Source organism: Hyperolius riggenbachi, chromosome 7 (assembly GCF_040937935.1).
Source record: "Hyperolius riggenbachi isolate aHypRig1 chromosome 7, aHypRig1.pri, whole genome shotgun sequence".
Lineage (NCBI taxonomy): Eukaryota > Metazoa > Chordata > Amphibia > Anura > Hyperoliidae > Hyperolius > Hyperolius riggenbachi.
The window spans coordinates 168,739,022-168,752,673 of NC_090652.1; the positions used below are offsets into that span (position 1 = coordinate 168,739,022).

Here is a 13,652-nt window from a genome sequence, read left to right on the forward strand (position 1 = left end):
CCACAGTGTCAGAGGTACAAGTAGGGGATGGGGAACAGTTTGTTAATGATTACTACTATTTTAAGCATCTATAGACAGTCATATACACTGTCTGGCCTTATTAGCCACCATTTGATGGCAATTGGATTATAATTTACAGGTTTACGCCAGCAGTATGATCCAATTGATTAACATTTAGGTTTTATATCTGACATCTACTTTGCCCATATTGCCATACACTACTGATTACAATTTAGATCGGGCGATATTTTACTTGGGCAAGGTGCCAGATTATGTTTAACCGATTCGGCCTATCTGGACGAGTTTCCTCGTCCAGATAGGCACTGCTGTTTTCCCTGCGTGGTGCGCGCGATAGGGCGCACCTGCCGCCCACCGCTAGCCCCCCGATCAGTGAATGGGAATATAATTCCCATTCACCGATCTAACTTCCCCACAGAAATACCGACGCTTTCTCTCCAGAGAGCGCGGTATTTCTGCCCCCAGGAACCTTTTCCCCAGCATTTTAGTTCATGGATGCGAGATCGTTCGCATCCAGGACTTTTTTCACTGTGGCCATCTTTGTGGCCAAATAGTAAACTGCACCCACATACATTTTTGATTAAAAAAAATATAATTTTACATTTAAAATTAGCAGTTTCCCTCCCACACCAAAAATTACCCACATACACTTTTTTTATAAAAAAAAAAAAAAAAAAACAATTAAAAAAATACAAAAACAACATAAATAGTTACCCAAGGGTCTGAACTTTTTAATTATGCATGTCAAGAGAATAGGTTATTATATTATTTAAAATTATAAGCTTATAAATAGGGATGGACGCAAATTGAAAAAATGCACCTTTATTTCTAAATGAAATATCGGCACCATAAATTGTGATAGGGACATCGTTTAAACGGTGTAAGAACCGGGACATATGGGCAAATAAAATACATGCGTTTTAATTACGGTAGCATATATTAATTTCAAACTATAATGGCCAAAAACTGAGAAATAATGATTTTTTTCCGTTTTTTTCTTATTCTTCCTGTTAAAATGCATTTACAGTAAAGTGGCTCTTAGCAAAATGTACCCCCCAAAGAAAGCCTAATTGCTGGTGGAAAAAACAAGATATAGATGAATTAATTGTGATAAGTAGCAATAAAGTTATAGGCGAATGAATGGGAGGTGAACGTTGCTCGGACGCATGAGATTTTCGGCACTGCGGCGCTGAACCGGTTAGAGAACCCTACTTTGATTATTTCTGAGGCTTTTTTGCTACATGTAAAAATTGATACTATGTGTACCGACCAAGGGGAGGCATGTTGGCCATATTTAGTTTTTAATCATTGTTCCCTCTAAGAAATTGTTCAAATAAAACATTTATATTCCTTAACCTCTTGAGGACTGCAGGGCTAAACCCCCCTAGTGACCAGGCCATTTTTAGTAAAATTGGCCACTGCAGCTTTAAGGCCAAGATGCAGGGCCGCACAACACTGCACACAAGTGATTCCCCCCCCCCCTTTTCTCCCCACCAACAGAGCTCCCTGTTGGTGGGGTCTGATCGCTCCCCCCATGTTTGTTTTCTTTATAATAAATATTATTGTTTTGTTTTTTTTTATAAAAATCCCTGTTTCTTTAAAACCCTTCCCTCCCTCCCTCCCCACAGCCAGCCAATTACGGCGATCGGCTGTCATAGGCTTCTGCCTATGAGAGCCGATTGCTCTCTTGTCTCCCAGGGGGACAGCCATGTCACACGGCTGTCCCCAGTGCAGCACTGCTGCTGATCGCAGCGCTGCACAGTGTAAATAGACGGCGTGACCGCCGTCTAACAGTCTCCCGAGCGGCAATAGCCGCTCGGAGACTGAAGAGGGGGCGGAGCTCCGCCCTCCGAGCATGAGATGCGCGCGCAGCATGCGCACGATCTCATGCAAATTACAGCCCCAGGACTTTACGCCAATCGGCGTTAGTCGGTCCTGGGGCTGCCGCCGCGGCCACGCTGATCGGCGTGACGCGGTCGGAAAAAGGTTAATTGGTCTAGGTTTTATCTTTATAGATTACAACCTATTTATAATCATATTAGTGGGAAGCTCTTTTCCTTATTTTTGAATAGATGTCAGGTTCTTATTCCAAGAACATATACTGTAAGTATCTGTAAAAAGTTCTATGTCTAGGTTCTTATTGTGCAATTTGTTTTGTTTATTTCTACTAGTTCTCTATATTTTTTGTCTCTGTATCTGCTTCTGATATTTCCAAGCTATTTAAATCAACTTTTCGCTACCCTTCTTTAGTCTTCATCAACTTCCATAGAATGCTCATTTAAATATGCCTCTAACTCTCTACAATCCTGATAGACACCTTTTCTGCTGACAATGGGCAAAAAAACGACTCAAAATAAATTACCCGAATTTACTTCAGTTCGACATTACTTTTCTTGAAGCATAACCAAGGTGACAGAGCTGAATAAAAGTGTTTACCTTATTAGCTGCATAAAGTATCTGGGACATGGACTGTATCCTTCCCCACCCTGATAGCCTCCAATTGCCCAAAGCAGGCCCCAACCCTCCCCTGGGTCTCCATCCTTGACCCAAAAGCAGTACTGTGCATTACACAGTCTGGCAGACTGTGTGTGCACCTGCACACTTACAAACCTTCGGTGGTCTCAAGGATGTGAACATGCCCATGGAGTCCTAGAGATCCCCCCGAGATCGCGGATACAGCGATCAAAGATTTCTAAATGTGCAGACAAATGTGCAGCCTGCCAAACTGTGCAGTTGCGGCGTGTAATGTGCAGTACTGCTTCCAGTTCAAGGATGGCAACCAAAGGGAGGGTCGGGGCCAATCCGGACAGATGGAGGAAATCGGGGGGATAAATAGGACGCATTCTGCATCCCAGATAATTTAACCTATTTTGGTTCCTGGACGCTCCCGACTCCCGTGCGCTCCCGGCCCGTGGTTCGTAAGCCAGGCAATCAGTGAATCGGGCTATGGTGCCCGATCACTGATTCCTCTCCCCCGCTGAAAAAGCAACAGCTTCTCTCGGAAGCTGCGCCTTTTCTGGCTGTTACCTCCCCCATGCGTCGCTCTAAGCGTATGTTACGCTTAGAGTGACATCATGTAAACTCATGGCTGCCATCTTGTGGCCAAAAAGTAATACTACAACTAAAAGTAAAAAAAATAAAAATCAACACACATTTACATTATAAACCTATTGTTTACATCCCACCCTCCCAAAACTACCCAAATAAAATGTTTAATATAAAAAAAAACAAAACCATTACAATAAAAAAAAAAAACGTAAATATTTACCTAAGGGTCTAAACTTTTTAAATATCAATGTAAAGATGATATATTTCTATATTTTTTTTATTTTAAACTTGTAAATAGTGATAGATGCAAAATGGAAAAAATGCACCTTTATTTCCAAATAAAATATTGTCGCCATACATTGTGATAGGGACATAATTTTAACGGTGTAATAACCGGGACATATGGGCAAATACAATACGTGAGTTTTAATTATGGAGGCATGTATTATTTTAAATCTATAATGGCTGAAAACTGAGAAATAATGATTTTTTCCGTTTTTTTCTTATTCTTCCAGTTAAAATGCATTTACAGTAAAGTGGCTCTTAGCAAAATGTACCCCCCCCCCCCCAAAGAAAGCCTAATTGGTGGCGAAAAAACAAGATATAGATCAGTTCATTGTGATAAGTAGTGATAAAGATATAGGCTAATCAATGGGAGGTGAACATTTCTCAAGTGAAAACGATGGAACGCGAATGGGTTAAGCTGCAAATAAGGTAAAACATTTATTCAGCTCTGTTGCCTTGGTTATCCTTTAACTACTTTTAGTTCATTTTTATTTGTAAAGTGCTACAAACGTATGTTGTACATAACATAAGAAAATGGGAAAACTTAGGAGAAAAGTTAATTGAATCAGCAACTTTTAAAGTCTCAGTGGACAGTTCTTTTGCCTTTATAATTATCTCTCTCTTTGGAATATTGTTAGTACTTCTTCCTGGAAAGCTTCTACCCATAGTTCTTCACATATACCAAACCTAATCCTTCTACTCCTTTGAATCTTATGTCTAATGAATAATCATAATCATATGAGATATAATTAATTTCAAACTGAACAGGATTCGTGGCTTTTCCTATTTTTCTTTTTTCATTTGAGTATAGACTTGTCTGCGTTTCCATGAATTTTCGCTGATCACACTGCTGGTTTCCTCTAATACTGATAAGCTAATTGTACACACACACACACACACACACACACACACACACACACACACACACACACACACCTCCCCCCAAACTGGCATTAAGTTTTCTTAGAGCTAAGAATCCAGCAGCACAACATCAGTGAAGTAAAACTGCCTTAATGCATAGTAGACAGAGGTAGCTATAGCCAGCGACAGATGCTGTTTTGGACGAGGGTTCCTTTTTCAAGCTGTGTTAAATGACCTGCAAGATGTCTGGAACCTTCGCCTGGTGAAGGTTCACTAACTCGCAACCAAAATAACTAACTCGCAATCAAAAAAACTGTGTGGGGCCAAGCCGTTCAAGCGAAAGTGGCAACAGTGGCAAAGGCACTCTAAAAATCAACAAAATTAATCTGAGACAGATAAGGGATCAGACACATCATTAGCTGTAAATATTTCTTAAAGTGGATCCGAGATGAACATTTACTCATTGCATAATTGTGTTCCTTTCCTATTGTTTATAGGGCATTCCTCAAGCCAAATACTTTTCTGTTTTTGTTTTAATGCTCTAATTCCCTATAAACTAAATAAGCCACTCCCACAGGTTTTCAGAGAGCCAAGGCACTTTCAGACAGTAGCAAGGGCTCATGGGAGTTCAGTCTGGGCAGGAGGAGGGGGAGGTATTACTAGCCAGAGATTTCAGAGGCAGAGGGGTGGAGGGAGGAGACTGGGGGATTAGTTTTCTTTGCTCAAGATGCAGATAAGCCTGCCTCTGTGTAATGTTTACAACATGGCTGCTGTCATTGTATCACAGGAAGAAATATTCTTATTCTATTAAAGCTGTTTGCAGCTAGATGTGCTGTGTAAACTTTTTAAGCTTTAGATAAGATATATAGACAAGTTACTTGTTATAGTTAGTTTTTCATCTCGGATCCGCTTTAACACCAGCTCACAAATGCAGAGGCCAAGGTTTTAAACCATGGCTTGGGTTTCTGCTCGACCAACCCGCCTGACTTCTTTCTCATGGAAAAGGAGTGTTACAGTTTCATATGCAACATCGAGTTGAAAGTCTTATTTTCAAGTAAGTATTTTTTGGGATAGACTTAGGGCTGATCGAAGGGAATTTTTTTCGTTAACAAAATACTAACTCCGAAGCAGGAGTTGTTTCATTCCTCCCAGTCACCCGACTATTGACATGTTTGCCTTTAAGTTGATGGATGGTATCAAACAGATGGAGCATGACTTTAATAAGGAATGCTTGAGGATGAAATAGAACTTAAGCCGTTGAAAAAAGGAAGCTCTTTTGGAACTGCAGAGCAACCTTGTCATTACCATTAGGGCAGCTGATAAGCGGGGAGCAGTGGTGGTCTTAAACTCTAGCTATTATAGTGATGGGATACTGACACAACTTGATCAATGGGATGTGTACAGGAAGTTGAATGGAGATCCGATACAGGGCATGCATAAAAGGATATAAACCATCTTAGGTGATGCCTATGCTAGAGGGACTATTAATGAGAATCCTAGGAGATTTCGTACTTCATAGATGCATCCATGTTTTTGCACAGACTGAGAACCCTGAGTGTTGACTCTTTGGATGAATTGTTGGTACAAGTAATATCAAGAGCCTCTACACCTCCATCCCGCATGATGGGAGTGTAGAGGCGGTCAACTGGTACCTTCTGAAACAGTCTGAGGAAATATGTCTCTCTTTGTAGCGTGATAACATACAGATGGTGCCTAGGTATGTTTTAAGGGGCGGGCCAGTGATGTGGCGGTTTCTGAGTGTTGAGTACTATGTAGTCTCCCATAAGGTCCTCCGGGCCCATACCGTTCAGTAATTGGTAGTCATTTTTTAATCTTTGTTTATTGGTTCATGTGACCTTATAGAAAGAGTATATAAGTGGATATGGTAATTGTTACATTTAGAGATAGCCAACACATCTTGAGAAAGCTATCCTCTTCCAAAACAGTGTCTGTCGCTGGCAATGGCTACCTCTCTGTTTACTTTGCATTAAGAGTTACAGACTACCCAGCAAGCTTATGGTGAACTAGAACTCACTGAAGTGTGTAAATGCTACAAAAGACCAAAAAGCCCTCTTACTAAAATGTTTAGCAAAACTAAAGTTTGCCTTCCTAAAACATAAGGTAGTTGTGATAATTTAGGTTGGAGTGAGCATATGATGTCTCTCACAATGCATCACTGCTGAATGTGCAAATTATCCTTTGTTAAAAAAAAAAATCAATTTCCTTCTCAGTTTAGGTTTCCATTAATAACTGTGCAATTAATTTACATTGAACTCAGCCCGATACGTTTTCTCTTTAAACATATGGTCATAACATTGTAAATTCAAAGCTACAACCTGCTGTGACAAAGATGAAATATTTCCAACAGGAACTGGAAGTTTTTCTAAGAATTGTAATTCCTTTTAAGGCAAATTGGATCACTCTTTTTAAGTTTGTTTTGCCTCCTATGGACATGACTCTGTAGGAAAAAGCCAAACAGGGAGGCATAAATTATATGAAAAAGCAAACTTACAAAATAACGCCTAACCCAAGCAGCCACCACAATCTGGCTCTTCTTCATCAGGAGAAACTGAGTGCGACACTTCCAGCCTCTGTAGATTTTCTGGATAAGTGTGGCCAGATCTTCTAGCCTTTCTTTCCGCAATTCTTCTAATTTGAATAGCTGTAGAAAAAGAAAAGAAGAAATATTGCTATTTATGTTCATTCATCTGCACATTGCTGGTCCGGTCCAGTCCTGTCAGTTTTCTATCCGTTTTACCTGACTGGACCAGAAATGTACACCTTTTATGTGTGAACACACCCATAGAAAACTGATACAAAACTAACAGGATTGGACCCGGCCGGAAATGTACTCCTTTTATATGTGAACACAGCCATAGAAACACATACAAATAACTGTCAACAACCGACAGGACAGGACTGGACACCTTTTTATGTGTGCACCATGTTTAAAAAGCAGGACGTACATACGCACACACAATTTGTAAAAGCAGGACACACACATATTCTCACACACACACTGTAAAAGCAGGACTCACACACTGTAATGGCAGGACACACACACACATACTGTAATGGCAGGACACACACACACACATACTGTAATGGCAGGACACACACACACACACACACACACACACACACACACACACACACACACACACACACACACACACACACACACACACACACACACACACACACACACACACACACACACACACACACATACTGTAATGGCAGGGGACACACACACACACATACTGTAATAGGAGGACACACACACAAACACACACACTGTAAAAGCAGGGCGGATGGACACACACTGTAAATGCAGGACATAAGCTGTGAGGTCGCTGCATGTACAGTGGAGAACAAAGAAACATGAGAAAAAGGCTGATCTTTACCTTAGCTTTAAGAGCAGTTATTCTTCCCGTAGCACAATGTATTTAAAAAGAAAAGGGGAAAATGTGTCCACTTGCAGGCTGACTATATTAAAAAAAGGAATTTCCTTTGGGCACAAAAATGTGAAGCATTCTCCACCTAAATATATGGTAGGTAATTTGTAATTATATACACTTAATAAGCCTTTATTATAATAAAACAAAAAGCAGTAATACCGTTCGTGGATTGCGTATAAAGATTTTTGACTTTCCAAAAGAAAATTCTTCTTTAGGAATTTCCAAGTCATTGAGCAGTACTTCTACACCAACTCTGTAAGAACAAGAAGAAAGAACAATACGGTAGGTACAGTGACGAGCAGCAGAAAATTGATAATGTATTGGTAAAATATAATCAGAAAGAACCATGGTAGAGGTCATGCAAAAGGCTAGACCTACCTTTGCTGCCCCCATGTCAACTTTCTAGTGGCTCCCCTTCTATGTGCAGCCACTCCCTCCCATTCCATGTGAAGCCCCTCTCTTTAATGTTCCCGTGGAAAGCAACTCCCCTCTTGCATGTGTAACTTCCCATTTTCAGTCAACAGGTGGTTAAAGAAGCACCCATGTATTCGAGAAGTAGGGTACCCAAGTCGCCAGTCTCCACCTCACCAAGGAACGGAATGTCACAAGTGCAGGACAGGCACCGCTAGCATTCATAAATAGCTCTCAGTACAACATGTTAAAAAAGAGCTAGAGAGCTCAAAACGGTGGTCTGTCGCTGTGTTAGTATGAAATCTTTCGGGAATTGGCCGAGTCCGCTGCACGCAAAACCTCACCGCTGTGTCCTCAGTGTATAAAGGTACATGTGTGCTGTGTGCGTTTATACATTACGTGTCCTGTGTCGCAGTGCCCGTCTGTTGTCCTAATCTGCCATTCTTCCATAGCCGCATACACGTCACTAGTGTGTGTGGTTGATATTAGGTTAAAGAGGAACTTTAACCAAGGATTGAACTTCATTCCAATCAGAAGCTGTTACCCCTTTTCTCATGAGAAATCTTTACCTTTTCTCTAATAGATCATCAGGGGGGTCTGTATGGCTAATATTGTGGTGAAACCCCTCCCACAGTGTGTTGTCATGACCATGGTCCTGACAGTTTGCTGTTTGTGAACCTCAATTAATAATAAAATAAATGTTTTTTTCCAACTGCCAAGCAAGCACTATCTCCCTCAATGCATAAAACGCTCAGAAACGAACATTCCGTACAAATCACCTGGTAGAACTATAGATGTCACCAACAGTGATACATTTCAGAATACAAATAAGGGAGAGGAACGATTTTACAATGGGCACAAGATACTACAATAAACAAAGCAACTTCAAATAAAAACACAAGATACAACTATAACACTGAGTCTGCATAAATCACTTGTGAGTCCTTGTCTGGAGTATGAGATTGTCTTTGGCTATACACTACCGGAATGACATAAAAATGGGCAACTGTATAAATTAGAGGGATTGAAGGTTTCACTTGTCAAGAGCGGCTAGACAAACTGAGCTTATTTAGCTTGGAAAAGAGACAACTTATAGAGTATATTGAATAAACTTATTTTTACAGTATTACTTTATAAATCACCTAGTCAGTATTTGTCCATTGTAAAGTCTTTCTTCATCTGCTTTAATCTTAAATTTTTCACAGATACCCACAACTTTACTGGTGGCAAAGTACATCACTGTGGGATGTTTATAGGTTGTTAAAGTAAACAGAGCAGCTATGTATCCCACATGGGTACGATCTTCCTTTAGGAGGAGGTTCAATTGATACATTGATATCACAGCCCATGTTAAGTGTAAAAGGGAGGATGGTGTAACATACCAATAGACAGCACTATACACATATAGTATTTCCTCGGCGCTTCACTAGCGTTGTATCCAACCAGAATTTCTGACTGCCTGTAGCCACCCAGTGCTCAAAGGCGCTAAATTCACAGGTGTCTGCCACCACTCACACCACAATGAAATGGCATCAAATACTGGTCAAAATTTAATTCCAAGCATTTTTTGAATACAATAAAAAGGTTGAAACAATAAAAAACTCACATTGTGGGCCCCTACACACAGGATCCTTTTGCATAAAATCGTGCTTTTAGAACCTTTGTACATCCAAAGTGCTACTGCTAGCGACAAGAAACTTGCCTACTCTCAACCCGATTAGTTTTGACCTTCCACAGTTGTCAGGGGTAATAATGATTAGTTGGGTAGGATATAGTACATATAAATTTCTACCTTGCCGGTCCTTTCCAGTGGGGCCACGTTTGTTTACTAAGCATTTTGTATCTTTCCAGGCAAGGTTCATATGGTTGTCTGAATGCATATCCTGCTCTTCTAACCCGAACATTTTCAAGCAGACCAAGATAACTGACTTGGTGGCGCACAAGTGCATCACTGAAAATATGAGGTGCCTTCTTGTCATTTGGCTTTATACACCTAGAAGATAAAGGATAAATTAAAAGAGAGCTAAAACAAAACCATCATTCAGAATTTTACATTCTCCCATATGGCAAAATACATCAACATCTTGATGGTCACACACCACCCTTGAGTAAGAACTACTTGAGGTCTACACCACTATCAACACATTAAATAACTGATTTGGTATATACAGAGTTATAACAAGATACAGATGTACAAAGGTCCTGCAAATGAGGTCTGCCTACCAACAAGGTCATACCCTTTCACAAATAACAACAGGATAGTATGTACAAGCATTCCACTGATGATTACTTTCTGAAGCATTCAGAATGGTTACTGAACCAGTTTGAAATGTCTGTGGGATTTTATGAAACTGTCTACATCTGTGTTTGCAATTGCTTTCGGCGTGTCAAGGTATGTTGCATTCAAACTGCTTTTATAAATGCATTGATATACATGTGAACACAAACAGAATCCCAATATAATTAAGACACATTCTATTTTTCTATGTAAAAATGCCATTTCTCTTGACAGCTAATGTTGGCACTGGAGATGATGAAAAATATGTTTGTTTTATTAAGCTGATGCTATTTTTATTCTTTTTTTTTTTTTGCAATTAGTTTGCAGGAACTGGGGACAGTCAAATGCAGCTGCTTCCAATCTAGATTTGCTCAACTGTAAGCTACATACACATTGCATCAAAAATGTCATAATATCAGAAAATTAACTTCTCATAAATCATCTCTAATATGCATGTGCAAGAGTGTCACCAATAAAAGAAATGGTGTAATTATCAAATAGAGCTTTAAAGTAATGAAGGCTGTAAATGTTTCCTTGCAAGAGTAATTGGGACAACATTTTACCTGTTTCTTTGAATTGTCTGTAGCTGCATTTCAGTGAAAAACCAAGTACCTATTTGCTCCTTTAAAGCGGATCCGAGATGAAAAACTAGCTATAACAAGTAACTTGTCTATATATCTTATCTAAAGTTTAGACAGTTTACACTGCAAATCTGGCTGCATACAGCTTCAACAGTTTGATGTTTATTTATTCCTTTAATACAATGAGAGCAGCCATGTTCTTTTTGTCATCATTACACAGGTAATCATCAACTGCATCTCCACCCTCTTAGCCTGTGAAAAATTCAATCCCTCCTCCCCTCTGGCTCTTAAATCTCTGGCTAGTAACCACCTCCTCCTCCTGCCCTGCTACCATAAGCCCTTGCTACATGGGTCTGAGTGCCTTGGCGTTTTGGAGAAGCTGTGGGCGAGGCTTGTTTAGTTTATAGGGAATTAGAGTATTAAAACAAAAACAAAAAAGTATTTGGCTTGAGGAATGCCCTATAAACTATAAGTAAGGAACACGATTATGCAATGAATAAAAGTTCATCTCGGATCCACTTTAACAATTACTTAACATAACAAAGAAGGAAAGCAAGAATTAGTACAATGCGTATATCACAAAGTAGAGATCTCTGAGGTAAATGTTTCTCCACTGCCAAAATAAGTAATGTACCGGTATTTGTGTACTGCTTAATAAGTGAGCGACCCACCGGATGTAGTTTGGATTCTTAGTTTGTAAGTTTTTCATCAGAGTTGATACAGAAGCCTTGAACTGTGAGCCAGCAGTTGGTGGCCTCTTCAGGTTAATCTTGACTGGGTTGCCTTCTGGGAACATATCTTTGATAAAGGCATGGTTTGCTTTCCACATAGCTTGAGAGAGGTCACGATATAACAAGTCATTGTTTTTATCAACAAAACCATCTACCTGATACATCACCTAAAATACAAAACAATTACATAATATTATATTCAAGAAACAACAAATGATCTGCAAGAAAATAAAATGACAATTAAGACACAGATAAGATGTAAATACTGTAATTGAATAATAATATTTGAGTTTATATAATGGAAACTCAAAGTGGCTGGGGAACTCTGCAAAGGGACAATAACAGAAAAAAAGCATTGTAAAATCTGCATTAAGATTAACATGTAGCACAGAAAAGAAAGTGGTTACAATATGGCCCCTAGGGCTTGTAGGAGCCTGGGGTCCAAGTAATCTCATTCACCCAGATTCTTATGTTCACAAATAGAACTGGAAAATTACTTTGCACTCTATAAAACATTTTGATTGTGTTTTGATCTACATTAGTGTTTTAGTAAAGTTTGGGCATGTGCTTTTTAGTTCCCCAAGAGGTCTACTGTGGTCTTGATTGCGGAGAGTTCATGTACTGTGATGGAGCATTTGCAGTCTAAAGTACCAAATGACCTTGTGGCACTTGTTGATTGGCTGGCTGCCAGTGACATTATTTTCCCTCTTGGGTAAATAATTTTGCAAGTCAACGTAAGTAGCTTGAGGAGGTAGTGATGTAATCTCTTGGCATGGCAAAAGTACAAGAGAAGGTGCAATATGAAAACACCATGAGGAATATCTTGCTATAAACTTTTATTAGCTTATACCTGTCTGACAGCTGTACTTCAAAGAAACTGCTGCTAGTTCTCATAGGAACCATGAACTATGACCTTAAGGCCAAACACACCCTAAACTTTTAATTATTTTCAGATACAGTGACGGGGAATGGGAACCAGTGTCATGTTTTCAAATTAATATCTGTTGCTTCCAATGGGCAGTTCTCCTCATACCTCACATCCTTTTGTCAACTGAGGATATAAAATCATCGAAAATTCCCCAGGAAGGCAGAAACATACTTTTAACATGTCAGAGGTTCTAGCCCATCATTATAGAACTCAAAAATATATTCATTGTGGTCTTGGTTAGAGTTGATGAGACATTCCTCCACTTCATGTACTTTATGGTGTCCATGAGAGCAAAAGTATATACGTTAAATACTCCCCAGCATGGACACTGACAACAATAAAAACATGACAGACATTTTTTTAACCTATCCATGTTCAGTCAAAATGCCCCAGAACATCTCAGTTTGAGTCAACCTTTAAGTGCCATTTTTATATTTGTATATAATACAATTTTTAATATAATATATAATACAATTTTACCATTTTTATATAATAATATTCCCATAACAATATCCTTCACTAATAGCCAGAGCAGCACGATATGAGACACCTAGTGGTCCTAGAGAAGAAAAGATGAGAAAAGGGAGACCGAGAGCCCAATATAGTGTAGTATGTTGTATAAATAGAGAAAAATGTTAAAAGTAAGTATTATACTTACAAACCTGGGTTGCTCTAAGGCAACCACTGTATACGCAGGTGGGGAGATTAAGCCTGACCCCACTCAGGACTAAGATGTCGCTCTCTGTAGATAGGAAAAGAGGGTATATCACCCTTCCACCAAGGGTGGACAACTTAATATGCAAGGATACAGAGGCGCCAGTAGGATAAAACAAGATAAAAGGTTTAAAACGGTTTAGGTGGCGGTGGTGGACCGTCCACACACAAACAGACAAAAAAATCGCTGTTGATTGTAGAAAAAAAATTCACAATTTATTCACATACTCCTACATAAAAGTGCAACGCGTTTCACGGGCAAACATCCCGCTTCATCAGGCAATAAACGAACGGAGTATCTCACTGCAAAATGACAGAGATGTAAAGCATGTCAGG

The 13,652-nt window shown here is 39.5% G+C and overlaps 1 protein-coding gene across 4 annotated transcripts in view; it reads right to left on the reverse strand.

The window, feature by feature from the left end:
- Positions 1–13,652, reverse strand: part of MYO1B (myosin IB) — a 927,952-nt gene that overhangs the window by 119,167 nt on the left and 795,133 nt on the right. For all 4 annotated transcript variants that reach the window (XM_068244859.1, XM_068244861.1, XM_068244860.1 and 1 more), the window contains exons 17-20: positions 11,615–11,841; positions 9,877–10,077; positions 7,833–7,926; positions 6,725–6,874 (exon numbers count right to left, since the gene is read on the reverse strand). In XM_068244859.1, coding sequence (XP_068100960.1) covers positions 6,725–6,874; positions 7,833–7,926; positions 9,877–10,077; positions 11,615–11,841 — 672 coding nt within the window. The remainder of the gene's footprint in view (positions 1–6,724; positions 6,875–7,832; positions 7,927–9,876; positions 10,078–11,614; positions 11,842–13,652) is intronic.